This window comes from Nycticebus coucang, chromosome 2 (assembly GCF_027406575.1).
Source record: "Nycticebus coucang isolate mNycCou1 chromosome 2, mNycCou1.pri, whole genome shotgun sequence".
In the NCBI taxonomy this organism is placed as follows: Eukaryota; Metazoa; Chordata; class Mammalia; order Primates; family Lorisidae; genus Nycticebus; species Nycticebus coucang.
In genome coordinates, this window is record NC_069781.1 from 41,636,009 (window position 1) to 41,660,498 (window position 24,490).

General features: G+C 35.9%; 1 protein-coding gene across 8 annotated transcripts in view; it reads right to left on the minus strand.

The window, feature by feature from the left end:
* ZCCHC7 (zinc finger CCHC-type containing 7) overlaps positions 1-24,490 on the minus strand; it is a 256,495-nt gene that overhangs the window by 11,994 nt on the left and 220,011 nt on the right. For all 8 annotated transcript variants that reach the window (XM_053568688.1, XM_053568681.1, XM_053568672.1 and 5 more), the window contains one exon: positions 24,156-24,191. In XM_053568688.1, the coding sequence (XP_053424663.1) occupies positions 24,156-24,191 (36 nt within the window). The remainder of the gene's footprint in view (positions 1-24,155; positions 24,192-24,490) is intronic.

Consider the following 24,490-nt stretch of genomic DNA (forward strand, 5'->3'; position numbering starts at 1 on the left):
TCAAACTCCTGGGCTTATTAAGCGATTCTCTTGCCTCAGCCTCCCAAGTAGCTGGGACTACAGGCGCCCGCCACAACTCTTGGCTATTTTTTGGTTGTAGCTGTCATTGTGGTTTGGCAGACCCAGGCTGGATTTGAACCCACCAGCTCTGGTATATGTGGCTGGCGCCTTAGCTGCTTGAGTTACAGGTGCCACCAATTCTTTCTTTCTTTCTTTTTTTTCCCCAGAGTCTCAAGCTGTAGCCCTGGGTAGAGTGCTGTGGCATCACAGCTCACAGCAACTTCCAACTCCTGGGCTCAAGTGATTCTCTTGCCTCTACCTCCCAAGTAGCTGGGACTACAAGCACCCGCCACAATGCCTAGCTATTTTTTGGTTGGCCGGCCCAGGCTGGATTCGAACCCACCAGCTCAAGTGTATGTGGCTGGCACTTCAGCAGCTTGAGCCACAGGTGCTGAGCCTATTCTTTCATTCTTAATGTTAGTGTGTACTTTCTTCTCCTTCCTACCTCCCCATTCCATTTGGCATTGTGCTAAACACTGTCTTAGGGCAGGAGACATATAAATAGATAATTACAAAAACAATGTCAGCATCAATGTACAGGGCATTAATAGAGTGGCAAGGAGGATCAAGCAATAAATGGGGCAAAGAAGGATCAGGGAAATCTTCCCTGGAGGTATAAAATTTAAACTTACTCTCAAAGAATTACCATATAGGTCAAATGGAGAACCCCAGGCAGAGGAAACAGCAAGAACAATGGCATGAAAGAGCATACATCCCATCACAGTATATGTACATAGCCAGACGTAATGGAAGATAAAGCTCGAAGTGGGGCAAAAGAAGGAAGGCCTTATAAGTCACGTCAAAGAGCCTGAACTTTATAGATGTAGAATAGTTAGATTTGTATTTTGGAAAAACCATTTTGGCTTATAGCTATACGGAGAGTGACTATGAGCAGAAGAAGGTTAGATGCAGTGGAAAAGAACAATGAGGTGACTGTTAGTAATTCCAGGTAAGATGATGAGGGTCTAAACTACAAGTGTAGGAAGGAAAGGGAGAAGGGAACAGATTTGGGACCTAGATTAGGAAATAAAAATGGTTTTGGTTGGTCACTAAAAATAGGTGAATGGGGGATAGGAGAAATCAGGATGCTTTTGAGGCTTTTAACTTGGATGAACTAGTGGGCAACAGTATCAACAGTTGACTCAGAAAAGGTTATGAAAAGAAGGAGGAGCCAGTTCCAAGGGAAAGATGGTAACATCTGTCTTACATGTTCAGTTATCTAGGTGGAGATTTCTAGCAGACAGTTGTCTGAGTAGGATTAGAGCTTAGGGAACATGTCTGAGCTAAAGAATACATTTGAAATTAATCTGCATAGTAGTGAGGCTATTATGACTACAGTGGACAGATAGCCACAGAAAGTATATGAGTGGCAGTGGGCCAAGATATCAACATTTAAGGGCAGGCAGAAGAGCCAGTGAAAGGGACATAGAAGGGAGAGTTAAAGGATACAGAGACATAGGAGAATATAGTCACAGACCCTAGGTAAGGTTCCAACACTGGAAGAATAAGAGTTGTCTTGGGCCACACAGTAAATCCAAAATACTAATGAAAGCTGATTAGCAAAAAAAATAGTCTATGCATACTTTTGGTGATATCCAACACCACAGATAAACAACAAAAAAAGATCCTCCCAAACAGGCTGGAGGATGGACAACTCTGGACCTTGGAGGAAAATTTCAAGAAGGATCTACAATGTCAAATATAGCATAGAGGCCTAGTGAGATTAAGGCCTAGAAATAGCCATTAGATGTGGCAATTGTTTACAGATAACTTCACTGTGAGAACTCTGAAATCTTCTAGGAAGAGTAGAAGACAGTAGGTTGAAGAGCGAGATGACCCATACCATAGTGGCATAACTGTAAGAACAAAGAAATCTTTACTTACAAATGCCACGATGAAGGTTGCTCCCAGTGGAGGGAACAGCAGAGAGGGTTTTGGTAGCTGTAATTTTCTATTTCTTAAATGTGGTGATAGTTACTTGAGTGTATTAGATAACTAATTTATTAATTTTTTTTTTTTGTAGAGACAGAGTCTCACTTTATGGCCTTTTGTAGAGTGCCGTGGCCTCACACAGCTCACAGCAACTTCCAACTCCTGGGCTTAAGCGATTCTCTTGCCTCAGCCTCCCGAGCAGCTGGGACTACAGGTGCCCGCCACAACGCCCGGCTATTTTTTGGTTGCAGTTTGGCCGGGGCCGGGTTTGAACCCGCCACCCTCGGTATATGGGGCCGGCGCCTTACCGACTGAACCACAGGCGCCGCCCACTAATTTATTAATTTGTACACATATATTTTATGCATATTTCAGCATGTATATTATATCTTACAATAAAAAATGTCTAAAATGTTTTTAAAATGCTTAAAATATACCGAATATAAGTTGAAGAAAAGGAGAAAGTAGTCATATATTACTGAGAAGGAAGAAGGGGCAGATTAAGTGGAGGCAGTACCACCTTATGGGGGGACTGAGTGGAGATGTTTTAAAATAGGAAGCTAGCAGAGATGGAGAGGTTGAAAAGAGAAAGAAGACAATGGATAGAACAAGACCCTGAGGAGGCAGTGCCTTTAGATAGGGGGAGAAAAATCCCTGCATCCCACAGCCTTTCTGGAGATTGGAGGAAAAAAAAAAAAAAAGAGAGAGAGAGAGAGATAAGTAAGGATGGGCATAAATAATTCAGTTTCTTTCTTTCTTTCCTTTTTTTTTTTTTTTGTTGAGACAGACTCTCAAGCTGTCACCCTGGGTAGAGTGCCATGGCATCACAGCTCACAGCAACCTCCAACTCTTGGGCTTAAGCAATTCTCTTGCCTCAGCCTTCCAACTAGCTGGGACTATAGGCACCCATCACAATGCCCAGCTATTTTGTTGTTATTGTTGTTGCAGTTGTCATTGTTGTTTTAGCTGGCCTGGGCTGGGTTTGAACCCACCAGCCTCGGTGTATGTGGTCGACGCCCTACCCACTGAGCTACGGGCGCCACCCTGGATCAGTTTATTTCTTACGTTCTTTAGTGAGACTCTTTAACAAAGAGTGCTAATCTACCAACTAATTTTGTTATTTAGTGTTGCAAACAGGTGGTCTGTGAAGGTTTTATTTCCTTGAAACAGGAAAATAATGAGGTTAGAAAAATCTTTAAACTTTACTTTCAGCTCCTATACCATAGAATGGAAAATAACCTGAACAAATCTTTTCAACTGAAAATGATCCTAAATGCTGCAAAAAATGGAGTTTACATCTGTAACTATTATCAGTTGGGATATAATAAAAAACAGAACTATTGGGTGGCTCCTGTGGCTCAAAGGAGTAGGGCGCCGGTCCCATATGCTGGAGGTGGTGGGTTCAAACCCAGCCCTGGCCAAAAACTGCAAAAAACAAAACAAACAAATAAGCCACATATCACTCATTTCAGAAGCCACAGATTTCTTCAGGTAGTAGAGCACCAGGAAGACATGAAATTATTATGCAAAAATAATTTTTCCACGTTTCCTGTAATATTTGATGTGACAAAAATTTTAGCCATAAGCATACATGGCTTAAAGGAAATAAACCCAAAAGAGATGGTGTCATGGATATGAAGGTAGAAAAGATGCTGTTTTAAGGAAGAAAACTGTTAAAAGCCATTAATGCGTTACAAAAGATGAAGACTATGAAATTCACTAGACTTATCAATCAGGAAGTTGTTGGCAAGAGGAAACTGTTGTGAGCAGTTTCTGTTGAGGGGGAAAATCACAAGCCAGATGGTAATAGGTTTATTTTAAGTAGAAAAATGCTGAAGAATAGAACATAGATGACTTTTCCAAGAAACTAGGCTGTGTGTAGAAGGGAAGAGGACAAGAAGAGTGGAGTACAAGTCCAAAGAAGCCTCCACTGGTGACGTTTAACAGAGTGTGGGGCACATGGCACAAACATATGTATGCATTCCTTCAGTAATTTGTGCAAAATATAATTACCCAATGCCTAACACATGCCAGGCACTGTTCTAAGATCAGTTAACTGAGAAGTGAGCAAGACAAAAACAACTGCTCACATCTCTAGTGGTGGAAGATAAACAGAACCAACAAAACACACACACACACAAATATCAGACAGTGAAAAATAGAGTAACGTGAATTGAGAGTCAGTGGTAGTGACCTAGACTAATTGTTGGGAAAACTCTCAGTGGGGACAGACCTTTCTTACAACAAGAAAAACTGTGTCTGCAGAAACACCATTCTTGGCATAAAACATAGGGAATAGGCAGCACGAAGCTCTGAGGTAGGAACAAGTTTACCAAATTTGAGAATTAAAAAAACAAAGTCTGTAAATCTGTAAGTATAGTAGTTGAAGGAAGAATGAAAGAAGAGGATGTTCTATGAGCGCCTGTGGCTCAAAGGAGTAGGGTGTTGGCCCCATATGCAGGAGGTGGTGGGTTGAAAACCAGCCCCGGCCAAAAACGGCAAAAAAAAAAAGAAGAGGAGGATGTTCTAGAGCAGTGGTTCTCAACCTTCCTAATACCATGACCCTTTAATACAGTTCCTGTGGGTCACGACCCACAGGTTGAGAACCACTGTTCTATAGATGGGGAAGTATCAGATTTATAGGGCTTTATAAGTCAGGGTGAAGAACACTGGATTTATTTTAAGTGGCATGGTAAGCCAGTGAAGGATTTGATGCTAATGGTAGGTGCTCAATAACTGGCTGTTATCAGGAACTATAACTGGTGATAAAAATAATAATCCACTCTCCAAATAATAAATGCTCTTTAAAAAAGTATCTGTGTTCATAATTTTTTGTTTCCTTGTGCAAATGTAAGACATAGTTTTTCTTTGAAGCAAGATTTCGAGCTTCAGGTGGTGCCCGTAGCACAGTGGTTATGGTGCCGGCCACATACACCGAGGCTGGCCAGGCCAGCTAAACAACAATGACAACTACAACAACAAAAAAAAAGCCAGGTGTTTGTTGTGGCAGGTGCCTGTAGTCCCAGCTACTTGGGTGGCTGAGGCAAGAGAATCGCTTAAGCCCAAGAGTTTGAGGTTGCTGTGAGCTGTGACATTACAGCACTCTACCAAGAGTGACATAGTGAGATTCTGTCTCAAAAAAAAAAAAAAAAAAGGCTCAGTGTCTGTAGCTCAAGTGGCTAAGGTGCCAGCCTTATACACCAGATCTGAGGGTTCGAATCCAGCCTGGGCCTGCCAAACAACAATGACAACTACAACCAAAAAATAGCCGGGCATTGTGGAGGGTGCCTATAGTCCCAGCTACTTGGGAGGTTGAGGCAAGAGAATTGCTTAAGCCCAGGAGTTGGAGTTTGCTGTGAGCTGTGATGCCAAGGGCAATCTACCCAGGATGACAGCTTGAGGCTCTGTCTCAAAAAAAAAAAAAAAAAAGCTTTCTAGCTTCATTAATGAGAAGAGAAATATGCTTTATTTATTCCACTGGAACAAGAGATTTTATTGGCTCAAATCCTATGCAAAAGTGAGAGATGAAACAAGAAATAATGAGGAGGAGGGCTATTAAGAAACAAATAAATAAGGTTATCCAGTCCTTTGACTTGATTGGTACAGATACAGGTAAAGACTTCCCCAAAGAAAGGTCCACTTGTACTCTCTTGACACTTCCGGCTTCTCCTTAGGCATACAGAACACTAGGAAAGTCACACTACTAAGCAACGCTCCAGAGGTAGAGAGTAAAGGCCATCTTTATTCAATACTGTCACTTATTTCCATCCATTTCCAGAGCTCCTGATCTCTCTTTCTCTACTCTATTTCCTGTATTTTTTATAGCACCTATCACCGTCTAGTGTACTAAATTGGGTATCATGTTTATTATCAGCTGCCCCATTGCTAGGCACACAATCTGCATTAGGGAGGATCTTTAAGGCTACTTCGTATCTCCATGTCAAGAACCTATAATAGGAGTTGGCAAACCATGGCCCACACGCCAAATCTGGCCTATTGTTTTTGTATGGCCTACAAAGTAAGAATGGTTTTTACATTTCTATCTTTTTTTTTTTTTTTTGAGGCAGAGTCTTGCTCTATTGCCCTCGGTAGAGTGCCGTAGCGTCACAGCTCATAGCAACCTCCAACCCCTGGGCTTAGGTGATTGTCTTGCTTCAGCATCCCAAGTAGCTGGGACTACAGGCGCCCGCCACAACACCCTGTTATTTTTTTGTTGCAGTTTAGCTGGGGCCAGGTTTGAACCTGCCACTCTGGGTATGTGGGGCGCCTTACTGTAATTTTTACATTTTTAAAGAGTAAAAATAATGATAACAACAATAATAAAGGATATTTTGTAGTATGTGAAAATTATGTGAAATTCAAATTTCTGTGTTTCTAAAAAGGGTTCTCACCCCTGACCTAGAATGTAAGAATTGCTCAACAAATAAATAAGGGATGAATGTGCAGATGTTAAAAGACTTAGCCAATAAGGGTGTGTCAGATATAAACATTGAACATTTCTGCTACTCAACTGAGGACCTGAAGCAACATTTTAATGGAATTTCTTTGAATTTAGTTGTTTTATTACTAATACCTAAGGTTGAAGAAACACCAGCTAGTCTTAATGTATTTATGCCTTAGTAGGAATTACTCATTTGAGTAATTTGTACAGATTGTAACAGATACTGTGAAGAAAACAGAGATAATGAGAATTTTGAAATAGATAAAAGAGTAAATATGGTAGAGAACTTAAGAGATGAAAGCACTAGAAGGCCAGGGCCTACAACTATATGGAGTTGGGTATGCATCAAACACATTTTTATCTTAAATAACTGTAATAAGCAGAACTGTGTCTTGCTGCAATAAAATGAATCCTAGATGAGTTTTTTCTTTAGTTTTTAAAGAATTAAATGTTTTAAAATCAGTAACATGCATGTGACATACAATTCAAAAGCTACTAAAAGGCGCAGTGAAATTCCTGCTTTCTACTTCTGTTCTCACTGAGCAACCTCCTCAAGGCAACTACCGTCACCAGTTTCCTGTGTTCTAAAGGAGACAACCTATAACATACACAAGTACATGGATACATTTGTGTACTGCATGTGTACACACACACACACACACAAAATGCAAGCATAGGTATTTGGCCTATTCAAAGGCAAAACATTGAAGAAAAAGTTTTTAAAGATTGGGGATAACTAAGGACAAAATTGTCTCAGATGCTTTGATGAAATTCAGTTATCTACTGAATCTTGGGATTATGTTCTAATGCTAGCTCTACTATTTATAAACTATGTGAGCTCAGTCATAACATACTCTCGGTTTTCTTCCATCTCAAAGGTGTTTCTTCTGTAGTCCCCTTTGCTAGGTCCTACCCATCTCTCTGCCCTCTTATACTGGAGGGTCCCAGGGCTCAGTCCTTGGATTGCTTTTCTGTTAATCCCATTTAATCTCATAACTTTACATTATTACCCTAAAGACCTTGGCCTCTCCAAAATTGTTATCTTCAGCCTTGCTCTCTCAACTCTAGACTCCTTTATCTCCACTAAAATGTTTAATGGGCACCTCAAATTTAGTAAGTTAAAATCAAATCCTGTTCTTTGCTTTACTTCCACTATGCTCTTCCTACTATCTCTCCCATCTCATCAGCAACTCCATCCTTTCAGTTACTTAGGCCAAAAATAAACAACCTTGACTTGTCTCTCTCACATACCTCATATCCAATCCACCAGCATGGCTTATTTACTCTGCAAAATGTATCTACTTCTTTCTACTGTATCATTTGTGTCTCAGTCTGACCACTTGCCTCTCCTTCGGATGATTACAACAGCTGCATAACTGGTCTCTACTTCTGCCTCTGCCCTTTGCAGCCTATTCTTAACACAGGGTGATCCTTTTAGTGTGTACATCAGAATATTACTCCCAAACTCAAAAATCTCTGAGAGCTTCTTATCTCGCTCAAAGTAAAACCCCCAAACTTTACCACAGCCTACAATTTGCCTCCTCCTGCCTCATGGATCTTATTCACTATAACTCTCCCTCATTGTTCTCTGAATAACATAGGCAAACTTTTACCTCACAGCTTTGCACTCACCTGCCTGGACCACTAACTTTTCTTTCTGATATAACACGGTGCACTCTTTTACCTCCTTCCAGCCTTGGCTCAAATGTCACCTTGTCAGTAAAGCCCTCCTGATCATCCTATTTAAATTAGTTGGGTCCCTCCACCTGGTACTCTCTAAAACAAAAAACTTCATGGCACTTATAATATCTGACATACTAAACATTTTACTGATTTATTCATCTACCCCCAAGTCCAACCCTCAGGCAAAGAAAAAAGTAAGTTCTGGCTCAGTGTCCATAGCACAGTGGTTACGGTGCCAGCCACATACACCGAGGCTAGCAAGTTCAAACCCAACCTGGACCAGCTAAACAACAATGACAACTGTAACAAAAATAATAGCTGGGTCTTATGGCAGGTGCCTGTAGTCCCAGCTACTTGGAGGCTGAGGCAAGAGAATTGCTTAAGCCCAAGAGTTTGAGGTTGCTGTGAGCTGTGACGCCACAGCACTCTACTGAGGGCGACATAGTGAAACTCTGTCTCAAAAAAAAAAAAAAAAAAAAAAATAGTTCCGTGAGGGAAAGAATTTTTGTTCATTGCTATACTCCAGCTCCCAGGAAAGGTCCTGGTATATAGGAAGAGTTCACTAAATGTTCATGAATGAATGAGGTAATGTATATGTAAAAACACATGGCCCATAATAAGCATCTAATGAATTTTAGCTACTGTTAATAATAATTTCAATACTTTAGGAAACTATTAATTTTTTGGTTACTAAGAGAAAACCAATAAAATCATGTTCTGATATATTAAAAAGCTTGAATTAATAATTCGGTTTCTTTGGTGTCTTTCCTACTTCACATTCAGAGTGTGGTATATGAGATCAGTCAATTAAGTTTGTGAACTCATCCTAGAAAAGGTAGTACACTGCCCTTGTGGATATCACTACAGTCACTTTCAAACTCCCCTCAGGAAGCTATGCACTGACACCAGCGCTTAGTCCACCCTTCAAAGCAAGTTTGGAACTCTTTTTCTGGAATGTCCATCAGAGTTGTTGTCGTACAAGGTCTGACAATTAAATTTGCAAACTTATTCTAGAAAAAGAGCTATACACCTCACTGCTGAATATCACTACAGTCACCTTCAAAGTACTCCTCTTGGCTATCAGGTGACCACAGTGATATTTAGCAATGAGTAGCATTTTTTTCTAGGGTGAGTTGTTAACTGTCTAACTTCACGCACTCTGGTACAATCTGGAAGGAATTAGTAAAGAGAATACAAGCTCAGTCTTATAATAGTACCGGGAATAAAGAGATCCTTCTTAATCAAGATTTTGAAAGCATGTTTCAGGTTGACACTCATTTTATTTTGAAAGTAATTTCAAATTTATCCCTACTGTTCATTTATGCCCCCGGATAAAGTGTAAACATTTGGATGTTCATTCATCTGAATAATGTCACTAGTTAAAAACTTCCATTATTACTAATAAAAATAGCAATAGTATTTATATTGTGCCATGAAATTCTAAACTGTTTCACAATAATTAATTAGTAAATGACATGACAAACGTTATCTACATACTCTCATTTTAATAAACTATCATGCACTAGGACTTAATAGGAATGAAATCAGCCTAGATCTTACCTAATTAGAGAACATTTCTGTATTAGAACACAGCACTGAAAATTCAATAATGGTTTCCAGTGGACAAGTTTTCATACTATGATCTAACAAAAATCTTTAAGCTATTTAAAGTGCTAGAATTATAAATTTGTGACTCAGTACTTCTGCTTTGGAGCATGTCTTTATTTTTAATTAATTGTAAAGGTCCAATTTAAAGCTGAATATGTCAACCGATTAGCTCTAAGTTCAGGGTTCTGTCATACATGCTGGTACTGTTGACAAAAAGTTAAATGCAAGGGAATGAATGTAGTTTTTAAAGAACTTTTTATAAGTCAAAAATCTATCTAAAGACTTTGACCCAATGGACACCAAATGAACTACTTATAAAAGCAGGCCCCCCCTTTTTTGGTTACAGACATTTAAATAATCTATATTTGTAGGGCGATATCTTGAAGATTACTTTACTATCAATATATAGAAGTAATAACTTGGTAGATAGCATTACCTATGAAAGGTCCATCCCATCTGCTATTCTTGCTGAAAGGTTTTCATGCACCAGTAAACTCAGTAAATATCAGAAGATAAAGCATAAGCCTACCACGCCACGGATTTACTCCTAATGTCTCCTCAAAGTGCAGACTGATGCAACGATTACAAATGATTTTCTTCTAATGTCATTTTACATAACCCTTTTTTCTGCATGAGTAGTTAGTGTGGAATGAATGAATGAATGCCATTAAAACAGTTAATCATTATCTGGGACACTGGTCTTACTCTCTTCACTACTAGGAATCTCCATGACAAAGGCCAAGAGATCAAAACGCTGGAGCTGCCTCAGTGTCCTATTCCTAACAGTAATTTTTTATGTAAATGAATCTGCGGGCATCTCCCTCTGTGACCTTGAGCTGCCCTTATCTAAACTGACTTTGATCCAGTGAGGGCTTGTGCCTAGCTGAAGCTCATTACTATATAGGATATGTAATCAATTTTACTAATTACAGGAAATTTTCTACTCTCGTGAATGCAAAATGGATTTATTTTCATAATCACACACGTTTAAAGACTAGTCTATATGTTTTTATTTATTAATCTAATTTGTAATATGAACATATATTAAAAAGCAAATATATTAAAGACTGAGGTAAATATATTCACAACAAAGTGTAACACTGAGAAAACTGGAGCTCAGCTCTGAACAAGACGTGCACATACACCTCTTTCAATCGGTATGATTTTCATTTTGAGAACAAGCTTATTCTTTACAAATATTTTCAAATCAATTTATTCTTTCCTGAATATTCATATCTAACCTAAGTAATCAAACAGAAATTCTCAAGCAAATGTTATCCCAAACCCAAAGCTTTCCATCATATTCAAAGTGTTATTAGTTAAGGTGACCTACTGGCATCAATTTGATGTTTGAGTAGAACAAAAGTTTAAATACAAAATACACTTTTTCCCTGTTTAAAGATAGTGCCTTTTACTGGCTATTCATTACAGAAATCAGATAGTTTTTTAAATATATATATTTTTTGAGACAGAGTCAGTGATGTCGCTCTCAGTAGAGTGCCATGGCATCACAGCTCACAGCAACCTCAAACTCTTGGCCTCAAGCGATTCTCTTGCCTCAGCTTCCCAAGTAGCTGGGACCATAGGCACCGGCCACAACGCCCGGCTATTTTTTGGTTGTAGTTGTCATTGTTGTTTGGCAGGCCTGGGCTGGGTTCGAACCCATCAGCTCTGGTGTTACATGGCTGGTGCTCTAGCTGCTGAGCTATAGGTGCCGAGCTGAACTGTAATTGTAATCAGTATGCATCCAATGGCAGGTTGGGGTGGGGGTTTATCTATGGCCTGGAGAAATCAAAGGAAGAAATTTAGAAGTTGGTTAACTGTTTTATTGCGAACTGAACCAAAGCTGAATCTGATAAGGCAAAAATGATGATTCCCTTTCCTCTCTTTAAGTTCTTTTTCTGAGATGGATCCTCACACCTGAGACCTGAACGCCAGGTCCAAACTACAGATTTGAACAACGTCTTCCATTTGTATACTGTTCTGGGAAAATATTCAGTGTTACTTCCCTTTGAGGAATACAAGGAGGAATTTTCTCCATGCTTCCTCTATGAAGTTGTTTAAGTTTTTGTTTTTTTCTTACTAAAAAAAATCATTTGTATCCCAGGGGACATTGCTACTAATTTCCCCTACACCTTAAAAATGGCATTAAAAATACCACGCATAATAATACACATAAAATATTTTTAAGTGTAAAAAAACTAAGTGATATAGCCAATAGACACTGAATCCATTGGGTAATTCCATAATTAGGCAGATTTTTGAAACATGTATTATGTACACAACAGACCGGAACGTCTCCTTTGGAGCATTTTCTAGTCTATCGGGTGATTACATCATTAAGCCACACATGCTACGTAGAAACAATCCTTATGAAAATTCATGAAAAAATGTATAGTGCATCATTAGCATGCAGCAGACGTGTACGCTTTAGATATTTTCTCTGTTTAAAAAAAAAAAGCTACATGAAGTAATTAGTCCAGGTCATGAAAACACGAGAAAGGTAGCAGACTCTGGTGAAAATGAAAATTATAAAAAATTGTCTCTACAGGCGATTGCACTAATGTACACAGCTATGATTTAACAATAAAAAAAATTATATATAAAAAAAATTGTCTCTCTCATGGTTTACCTGAGAATATTAGCTTATTGGAAAATGATTCTTAAACAATGTTCTTTTGATTGCAGGAGAATAAAGTATATTGCTTTATTGATTTGATTATTTCCTATATAGATATTAACTTCCTCTCTATTTCTTTTTTGGATAGACATAAGTTTGATAAAACAATGGACTGAAAGGTTGCAAACAAACAGTGGTAAAACCATTAATCATTCAAAGCCTTGTACTACTGCATGTTTATATACTTACATTTTCATTTTATATAATCAAGAATATAAGAGATGGCATGATTATCTTTTTCAATAAGTGAACTATATTAAAGTAAAAGGAATTTAAATTGCTGGTGCAGTTTCCAATAGTGCTTTCACTATTAAATGTTTACAACATTAACCATTAAACAAAATCTAAAGATAATATATTGGAAGACTAAAAGAAGCACAAGTTTTATAAAAAGGAGCTACTAAGCGTATTAACTTATGATCTTTCTTTCTATAAATGAGACACTTCCCCTGCATCCACACACACAAAAATGCAACAATGAAAAAGAAAACCTCAGTAAGCATAGAACAATGAACATATGCAAGACAGTAAGGATCAGAGTTTAAATCACTTCCTGAATGCTCCAAATCTTCATGGCTTAAAAAGCATCCCAATTTTCTCTAAAGGTAGTAGCATTTATTCATTGGGCCATAGCTAATTTCACATGGAATGCAAAAATGTTAGTTTAAGTTTAATTTACCACCCTATTTAAATATTTCTAATGTAGCTCTCAAACTGCAGAGCTATCCCTCCGTCTATTTTAATTTTAAAGTAAGTTAGCAAAGGCTTCCTTCTTAATCCCCAGAGACTACCTACATAGTGACACAAACGCACAAATTTATGACAGCAACATAAATGCTCTTCTGAAGTAATGTGCAACATTAAGTGAAAATCGTTTCCTGGAAAGATATTATAGGTATCTATATTTTATTTGCCATCTTAAACATATCTGGGTCTTTATGGCCTTATTTTAAAAATGTATTTCCTTTTTATATTTCCTGGTGCAAATGGACTGCATAAATAAGCAATGTGCTATGAGGCTTCAGACCAGCCGATAAAACCTTTCAATTTTCATGCCAGCTTCTTCTTTTGTAATTCAAATCCGCCTGGAAACTGGCAGCTCTGAAAACTGAAACAAGCACTGCCACAAATACCTTGTAATGCTATCGACCTTGTCTGCCCATGCAGTGAGAAAGGGGGATGCGTATGTGTCTGCAGCCATCCAGATAACACAACTCATTTTTGGGGGGGCTGGGGGTGGGTATAACAGAAGCCAGCCCCAGACTATGCACCAAAAGCAGTCATTACCAGGCGAGCTGGAGAATAAGTCTCTTCAAAATACACAGTGCATTTAAAAACCATATATGAAGCTGAGCCACTGCTGTCATTACCAATTTTAATTTAGCTCCTTCAGTTTGCCAGCCAGATAAACTCTTTAGTGCTGTTTTTTAATCTATTTGCCACATTTTATGTTTAAGATTATAGTAATGTGGATAGGAGAAGGAATCACTTTTAGGGGAAATAAAGAAATAGATCCGCTTATCGGCACCCATCAGAAAGTTCATTAATCAGCCAGGCTTTGTGCCCTCTAAATTGAAAGGTTAAATAATCCTCTCAGGAATATTTCTCTGCCCCTCCGCCAATTGTCCAGAGAGGAGCTGCCATTCATAGCACGCAGGATCGGTGACAGGGTATCTTACCACTGTTTGGACCCCAAACAATGATGGACAAATGGCCTGGTTTACAAAGAAACCATTTAGTACACGGATGGAGAAGGACCACAAGCTTTGATACAGAGTGGAGGGATGAGAAGGGTGTAGAGAGGGGATTTATGGGGAAGGGACAGAAAAGAACACACGAATGAATAAATCAAAGGATATTTTATCTGAATGTTTATTGGAACAGACTATAAAGCATAGAAACTCCACTAATATACATCTTCCAACCATATGAAATGCTTAATATACTCAAATGTGTTTTTCTACACTTTGTAAACAACTGTACATGAACATCAATGAAAATATGTAGAAGAAAACCATAGCCCTATTATATTTATTAGCTAATACACAGAAGATCCAAGTAAACCCCAAGATTTTCATTTTTACCATAACTCTATGATTTACAACACCCGTCCCCCACATCCCCATCTCAACCCTGCTTATTCTAATGCAATACTCTTAAACCATCAGTCACAAAGGCAGGGAATTCCATAGCTGCAAGGACCTATTTTAATGGGGAAAGTAATGTTCTTTTGCCTTTACAATATGTCCATGTTAGCCGCTGCTTGTAATTAAAACAATGAACAAACATGGAATAGAAATACTCTTTGAAAGAATAAAAACCATATATACTAGAAAGTAAGTTTGAGCTTCTTTTTTTGCTGGCCCTACACAAGAATATAGTTGGGAGTCTGCAGCACTGACCAAGCTCTTCTACCACTACATTTAGTTATGAAATGTGGCTTGTTTTTGGCATTAGTCATGTGACGACACAAAGTAGTTTTACCTGAAGTGCAAAAAAACTGACATGTTACTTTAATTCCTTATCTGATTAACATAAGCCCTTTACCCCTTGCAGAAAATTATAATTGAGGGGTGTGTATATAAGTGTGTGAATTATTTGATTTCATATTATTTTTATTATTTGCATAGGAAGCAAATATTGGTATACCTTCATTGCTTATGTCAGGTCACTATATTCAGATGACACTGAAAGAATGATACATTTATTAATTTAATATCTATTTTCAAAGTGACAGAATCATACCTTTATATGATACATATTTTATCGTCACTTTAATTAGGAAAGGAAGTAGCCTAAATATTTTTGTGATCTACTCTTAAATGTATTTATAATGACTTTTAGGAAAATCAAATAAAGAAAATTAATTAAAAGTTAATCATCTACATTTTTGCAAAAGAATAAATGAAAATAATCAGAAAATGAGGTCTAAATAATTAGAAAATGAGAACTGAGGTAAATAACTTTGTTAAAAAAAGATACTACTTGTAAGTATTTTAATTTCAATAAACATTAGAAGGAAACATTGTTAGGAGGCAGATAATAAAGAGGTCATTGTGAATCTGGTAAAAGATATTACAACAATCTGAGTTTGGGATATCAGTCCAGAGGCCATATCTATACATGTGAGTTCCCCCATGGGGAGTATTGCTGTAGTACCGCTTGTACTGTGCTTAATATGCCAGGTATTATGTGAAGTACTTTACATTTATCATGTCACTGCATACTCACAAAAATCCTATAAGGCATTATCCTCATTTTTCAGATGAAGAAACTGAGGATCTCAGAAGTTAAATACTTTAGCTCCATTTGCATATCTAGTATGTGAAAGAGTCAGATTCTGAACCTAAGTTGGCATTCTTTTCCCTGCATGATAAAAACACTTTCTAGTAATTTCCTCAGAAACATGTCTTCCCTTCTGGTCCAGTTTTAAAGCACATTTTCCCAAGGACTTAAGTAAAACAAGGAGGAAATATGGTATGAATGTGAACAAAAGAAATGTGAGTGATTTAAGAAAGACAACTAAGTTAAAACACACCCCAAAACTTATTTCTCCTAAATGAAAAGAAATTTGGAGTAATCCACAAATAAATGTAAAGGAACATATTTATATAAAATGGACATACTGAAAATTATAATGATGATTTTATTTATAATCTACCCAATGGATTAATTTCTGTATGATTTTTGAAAAAAGGAATAAAAATAATCTGGTAGCTTATTGCCAACTGATCCACATGTTAATTTTTAAAAATAACAGATTTAAAAATGTTCAGATTTCTGAACATTTATTTTAAATAATTCTTGTTTTGAAACAAGATCAACGTATTGGTGTACCAGTTAAGGTGACAGTCTAATTTAATCCACAAGATATTAAAAATTTTTTTCTGCTTAAGTGCTTTATAATGATGTAGAGTTTTTCTTCAGATAGTATTTTTGATATTGCTTAAAAACCAAAGTCAAAATAGCTACAAGAAGATACTGAAATGTACAGAACCACATATAACTCCCATGACTTTCTGATATGTAGGTATCAAATAATCAATAAATTTTAAGCCTAAAATCTGATTGATTTTTTAAAAAATAATTCCTTAACTTTTAGTCATTGAAGTGATTGTGCTTTTGAGACCTTACATTTAATTCAACTTAAATTTACTACTGAGTTTTAGACTATGGCAGAAAATATTAACACTCATTCAGAGAGACTGTTCTGTTCACAAGTTAAGGAGTTGTGAGTCTTTTAAAGAGTCTTTTCCTGTAGATTATTTAAATGATTGACCCAAACTGTTAAAGGCTATGATTGATCAGGATTGTAAGTAACTAAATGATTCCTAAATATTTGAGACCTGCTAGGATACTGTGAACAACCATGTGACTTACATGTATGAGTACTAAAATGAATGTTTACCACAAATATCATTGGTCTACTATGTTTTCTCAACATTTATTCTTGCACTGAAATATACAGAAGAGTATAACAAGTTCAATCACCTGAAATATATTTAAGAAACGGCATAAATCACCATGAAAGTACCTATGAGAAATAATTGCTTGAATATGCTAAAGTTATTTTACATGATACTTCTATGTTCTTTATGTGTAGGCAACATGACAGGCATTATATAACATTTCTGATTTTAAACTATAATGTATTATAGTTAGATACTGTGCAATGGTAAGGTGCATGAATTTTGAAAATTTTAAGGCTACCTGTTCATATTTGTATTTATTTTTGTTGTAATAGGTCACCCTTTCAAACTGCATACTTGCAAGTAAAAAAAAAAAGTACTTTTATTTGAGAGCATGTGAATAACATATGTATTTTAGGAGAAAAAATAACACAGGGATTTCTTTTAGCCAAATAAGAAAGTTACTGTTCACAGAACTTCAGACTTAATCTATTATTGAGTAACATATAATATCTTAAAAAATGTTTATAATATCATCAAAAATGATGACTGGTGATTAGTTCATTAGAGATATTTAGAAGATGGCAAAAGCACAGCTGTTTGTATGCCAAAACATTTATAATAAATCTTTTCTAAATTATATGAATGCTACAAATTTTTCATTGCTTCATTATCTGAAACATTTAAATCTATATTAGGATTAGTGCCATAAAACACTTGATATTATTTAAATACACAAGAAAAAAAACCTACACAAAATATGCCATATTTTTTTCCCATTTAATACACATTAATATTTACATTAAAATACTGAAAATCAAGTTAAGTTGAAAATTCTCTTGGGGGACACCTCAATGTTTTCTTGAAAAGAAGGAAATATTAAGTAAGGTTCTCCTATGTAGTCCAATAGATATAAATTATATCTAATTCTAAATCATTTTATTCTACCTTCATTCAAAAATAAACATTTAGATATTCTAAATGTCTAAGGAAACATTATGAGAAGAAAAATAACACATGCATTTATAATTCATAACATTCACTTTTTCCCCATTTTCTTTATAGGAGCTTTAGAAAATTGCTTTTTGATGATTTGGCAAATTGTATTTATTTTTAAATGAATCTCATTTATTGAGATTGATAATTCCAGGTTTCATTTGCTTTGAAATTGCATTTTCCAATTGCTTCCAATGATAAGTTCTGACAAAATGTGGTCCAACATGCCAGTGAAATAAAGTAAAAAAAAAAAAATCAGTTGACCTACTCTGTAAATGTAGTAATTTTCTTTTATACTAAAATCAAAGCATGGTAAGATTAAAGTAAAAATTACTAGCATAATTTTAACACTGAATTCTTTAAGAACAATGCAACTATTTAAATAAATACAAAACTATTCACACAAATTGCCTATTTGGAAAATCTTTAAAAATTTATTGTCCAAATGTATTTACTATCTCTGTTATCACTGATGGAGTATTACAAGTCTTTGATGCTTATTTCAAAAATTCTTGTTATTTAGATGCCAAGTAACTTGAAAGATAAAGCAGTTTGATTTATTTTATAGTACTATGATGGAAATATAGATCTGAAGCACTACAAAAGAGTCATGTGCCCTCTGAATTATCAGAGCACACTTACATTAATCTCAGTAGTGTTTTTGTATTAAGGGCATTCTTAATGAAAACTAAACATCTGAAAATTTGACAGAGATGCAATGTCTCAATAGCAACATTTAGCTAATCAAAATATTGGAACAGAAATAAAATACAGAGAGAGGAAAAGCTAAAATTTATGTAAGAGTATTCCTTATTCTTGAGGAGGTGGACAAAGTGAATGGAATTACCAAAATAAATGCTTCCAAATGAACTTATATAAAGTGTTACTTTATGATAACCTTTTTTTTCTTTTTAAGAGATAGAGTCTTACTTTGTCACCCTCAGTAGAGTGCCATGGAGTCACAGCTCACAGCAACCTCCAGCTCTTGGGCTTAGGTGATTCTCTTGCCTCAGCCTCCCGAATAGCTGGGACTACAGGTGCCTTGACTCTTTTGTCGTGCTTCAGATCTATATTTCCATCATAGTACTATAAAATAAATCAGACTGCTTTATTTTTTTTGTTGTTGCAGTTTGGCTGGGGCTGGGTTCAAACCCACCACCCTCAGTATATGGGGCCAGCGCCCTACTCACTGAGCCACAGGTGCTGCCCTTTATGATAACCTTTATGCCAGGCCTTAAAAAATGGTATAAAGAAAAAATGACTTTCAATAACTCTTAAAATACAGAACTAGGCCTCACTCCATTTTGAAGTTATTTAGCATTTTAAAAGGTAGTTTATACCCAGTTCTATCTTTTTACATAAATGTATACATGCATGCACATAGGAAAACAGAAAAGACCTATCACTTCGTATCTACTCTGTGGCTGGGGTTCTTGCAAATTGTACACTTCTGCTTATGTAGCCTAGCAGGGTTCAGAAAGATATTTAGGAATCCCAACAGATCCCTGACTAACAGGCGTTTTTTTTTGGCCGGGGCTGGGTTTGAACCCGCCACCTCTGGCATATGGGACCGGCGCCCTACTCCTTGAGCCACAGGTGCCGCCCCTAACAGGCGTTTTTTTTTCCTCCACAAAAAGAAAAGATTTTTGGGTAGACACTGATTCTTTTTTTTTTTTTTTATTAAATCTTAGCTGTGTACATTAATGCAATCATGGGGCACCATGCACTGGTTTTATATACCATTTGACATATTTTCATCACACTGGTTAACACAGTCTTCCTGGCATTTTCTTAGTTATTGTGTTAAGACATTTATATTGTACATTTAGTAAGTTTCACATGTACCCTCGTAAGATGCACCGTAGGTGTGGTCCCACCAATTACCCTCCCTCCACCCATCCTCCCGCCATGACACTGATTTTTTGAAGCTCCTTATTTCTCACTTTAAGTCATTTTAAAAGAAAAACATTTTAGCATTAGGCAGTTAGAAAATAATCCAACCAATCTTATTTACAGCACAAATCCAGGATAAAGATTTTCATACACCTGTATCCTCAGAACCAAAACCCATCCACTGTTTTATCCCTTCCTTCTAGACTGTAAAACATAGTTCTAAAGTCAAATTCAAATCTGTTGACAATTAGGAGTATCCACTTGTGGATGGTATAGAATTCTCAGATAATGACATTTCCATACCGAGAAAGCACACATTCTACATTTCTAAATTGACATTTTCAGGTAAGGAGAGAAAACTTAATGGCAAACAAAATGGAATATTATTAATTATGGTCCATAAGACATATTCTGCCATTGGACTAGTTCAGGTAAGACTTTTGTTGATTCCTAGCAAACTTTGGCCATAAGGCTTTCTTTCTTAGGCCAGAAAGGAAGGCAAAGAAACTCATTTCTCTACTCTTTCCCATTTCCCTGACAACAAATACTTTACTTTTTAAAGTTTGAATTCTAGGCATTCCAAACATTATATAAAGAAACACTTAAAGCTTAATTCTTCTAGGCTCAGCACCTATAGCTCAGCAGCTAGGGTGTCAGCCACATATACTGGAGCTGGCAGGTTTAAATCCAGCCCAGGCCTGCCAAACAACAATGACAACTATAACCAAAAAATAAAAATAGCTGGGCATTGTGGTGGGCACCTATAGTCCCAGCTACTTGAGAGGCTGAGGCAAGAGAATCGCTTAAGCTCAAGAGTTTGAGGTTGCTGTGAGCTGTGATGCCACAGCACTCTACTGAGGGTGACATAGTGAGACTGTCTTAAAAAAAAAAAAAAGCTTAATTCTTCCAAAACATTCACACTTGATTCTTGCTTAAGTCATTAGTTAAAAGGTACTAGGGTTACAATACATTTTAATGGGTGGCGCCTGTGGCTAAGTGAGTAGGGTGCCAGCCCCATATACTAAGAGTGGGGGGTTCAAACCCGGTCCCCCCAAAATAGCCAGGCGTTGTGGTGGGCATCTGTAGTCCCAGCTATTCAGGAAGCTGAGGCAAGAGAATCGCCTAAGCCCAGGAGTTGAAGGTAGCTGTGAGCTGTGTGATGCCATGGCACTCTGCCGAGGGTGATAAAGTGAGACTCTGTCTCTAAAAAATAAATAAATAAAAATAATACATTTTAACAATGCACACAAAAGAAATCCAAGTGCAAAATTAAACATAAAAAATTCATTGTCCTTTTTAATAGATATAGCTCCCAAATATCAAACTTCTGGTTACTTTTTAAAGTAGATTAAAAACAAGATTAACAAATGTCCAAAGCATGTCAAATTATAGCCTCTACTAGCTAAAAATTCTGTTGGTTGCCATAGTGGGGTAGGATTTCTACTACAATTGAGACTAGAAATGACAGGGATAGGGGAAAGGACTTTCCTTTTTTGGATAAAGAGTGAAAATTTTATCCACAATGAGTTGTGATGAAAAAGAATACTCAAAATCAGGCTATAAATATAGCAGAAATTAAAATATCAGAATAGTGCTATACCATTAAAGATCTAAAAAACTTTCTAAGCATTTTGTGAAGGATGGAAATTATTATTTGAGAAAATTATGCCATTGCTAAATGAAATAATGTGTTTTTTATTTTTCCATGCGGATCTCTAAATCAATAAGGATACAAAGTTATGACATAATTTTATAGTCGATAAAATATATAAAGATGTTATAGCCATATAATTGTTTTGTATGTATGTAGTATTTTAAAGTTTTATTAGCATGTGCCCTTTAGCCTTAGTCTTTATTAATGTAGTGAAATCTAGTCAATTTTCGTTAAAAAGCTATCCAGTTCACAAACCAATTGTTCAAGACACTTCATTTTATCTCTCATAAATTGCTGAAAATAGCAAACATTTCTCTTCTGCAACTTTCTTTTTACTTCTTAATGTGTTTTAAGGAATTTTTCATTTGGAACCTTTTACAAGTCCACTTACATCAATCAACCATACCACCTTTCTTATAGGTTTGAGAAATGAATATTCTGTTTAACTTATAGATTTTTCTTTTGTTAAAAAGAAAGTACTTCCTGGATAAACCTCAATTTGAAGTTGTTAAAATTCAAGTTGCTCTGTAAATGACCTAGTTTTACTGGCTTGGAAGCAGATAAAAGCAATTGAAAAGCTCCCAAATGTAAACATTTCCAAACTGTGTACTAACCAATCTCCCTCTAGCCTCTACAGTTTTGGGTAAGAAATAGATAATTTTTGGTTAGAAAAAGAAATTAATCAGTGTTTAAGAATAGGAAGTTCCAGAATACTAAGCAGACTGGCTTAAATGGTCAAATAGTAACAATTCTAATGTAGGCTTCATCTCTTGGTCATTGTGCCGACTGAGGCCACGTTTATGTGTGAGGGCTACTATGAGTCAATAGATGGCAGTCCATCGCCTAGTAAAAGAGCTGAAGTTGACTAAAATCACCATGCATCTTGTTTGCTTTCAAAAATGAATACTGCTTAATTGTATACATTTGGATATTACTCATAAACTGATAACTTAAATATTTAACTATTTTATTTTAGATGGACTGATATTTCAACTATACACATACTAGTTTTGTATTTGTAGTTACATAGTAAACTCATTAACAATTTAAACTTGTTAGTTATAAATAGCAATGGTTACTTCAATATACATATTTTAAATCAACCAAGATTCCAGATTAGAATAAATGACATTTTCAAAGTAAATGTTATACCTATAAACAGAATATATTCTAATTCCCTAAAATGTTAATTCATTTAGTTTTCAGTTATTTTTCCTAATGATTCTTTCTACAATTTATGTATCTAAAAAACTAAAATATTAAAGAAATCTTCAAATATTTCTATTTTTATAAGGAAACCAATTTTTACTCTTTAATGATAATTAAATAAAAGAACACAGGTGCAAATAATCAAAAAAGCAGCTTAAAATAGTACATCCTACATTTCAAGATTGGAATTCTTTAAGTTAAAAGAAATGTAATGTTCAGTCAAGTCTAGTCAGCTAGAAAACAAATAAATAACAAAGAAGAAATGAAACTTCAAATCATTTAGGATATTGGTTTAATACAGTTACAAAGAGCAGCTCTGTGATCTTGAAAAGTATAATACCATATATAATTAGATTCTAATTAAGTTGAGGCTGTAAGGATTTCATTTTATTATGTTAGGAAAAAAACTACTACATAACCACAAACTAATGTATTTATCTAATGTTTCACAACTGTAACTCTATGTGTAACATATAAGGGCACATATATATTTTTTGGTATAACACTTAAAATTTTAAAAGATCTCAATTTGGGATTTGAGAGACAGTTGAGGAATTAAAGCTTTCTATTGAAAATCTTTAAGTAAGTTAAATGGTACTAACAAAAAGTGAAAACAAACCACCTGATGGCATTCCTGGATTTTTGGGCCTGTGACAGACAGATTGATGGTTTGAGTCTATTTGCTGTTTTACTTATTATTTCTTTAAGAGGAGAGCAGTAAAAAGACATGACTCCCCCAAATTTTGCCCTATTTTTACTACCCGTTTTTCTATAAGCAAAACTTTTTAATAAGCAATACCATAAAGAACTTTTAACAACTATTAATACATTATATCATATAACTGTATAATTAAAAGCATAATTGTCTCTTGCTCAGCACATTTTTAATACATCAAAAAAAAGTGACTACAAGGACTGTCATGAATTACTGAAATTATTTAAGCTGAACGATAACAGTAAACTAACTTCATAATATTGATTCAATTAGATTGTATAGCAAACTATGTTTTCTACTTCTACTTAGCCTAAAATCACAATAAAAGCAAACCAGAGAATTGAATAACTTAAATGGTATGAGGCAGTATGTATGCATTTTGAGTAAAGGCTTAAGGATTCGACAGCTGAACTGTTCTATATGAAAGACACACCAAGTTTTTTCTAGCTTTATTAAAAAAATGTGTAAATATTTCAGTAAAGGCAGAAAAATGATAATGGAAGATACGATGGCATGTACGGTTGTGGATTATGGATAGTACATTTTAAAGACACTGGATTATTACTCTTTTTTCATTGCTTCTACCATACTTTTTCCATTTAATAAATGTAATGTAGGAAGACTGACAGATATCATAATATAATCATTAAAGGATGCCAATAATAAAAAACAATCAAAATTCTTTAATAACAAAAAAATAAAGGATAGGATTGTGGGCAGGGGAAGAAAGAAAAAGTATATTACTGCTTTTGCAGTACAAAAACTCTTCAGATGTTTATTATCTTCCAGCAGAAGATACTTGTCTATATTTTATGGTCAGCAGTTCAGAGAAGGGTAAATAGGCTAGGGAAAATAAAAAAGGTGCTTCTACTCACCGTTAGGTGATACTGCCTCCAGATTTCTGGGCAAGCCTGGAAAATAAAAATATTGATCAGCTGGGAGCATGAAACAAGGTACTTTACAGCCTGTTGGTTTTGGCATAACCCAGCATCCACCGGTGTCGGTCACAGGAAAATAAGAAGCTTAACAGAAAGGGTCTGCATTTCAGCTTCAAAAACCTGGCTAGACAGTTTAATTGAATTTTACACTGGTTTAACACACTCCCTGCCATTGTCAGAAAGCCAGTAACAAAGTTTTCTCTCTTTTTTTCTTTTCAGGTCAGAAGTTTTGGGCACTAAGATGTGATAAAGAGCCATAACTCAGTTAAACA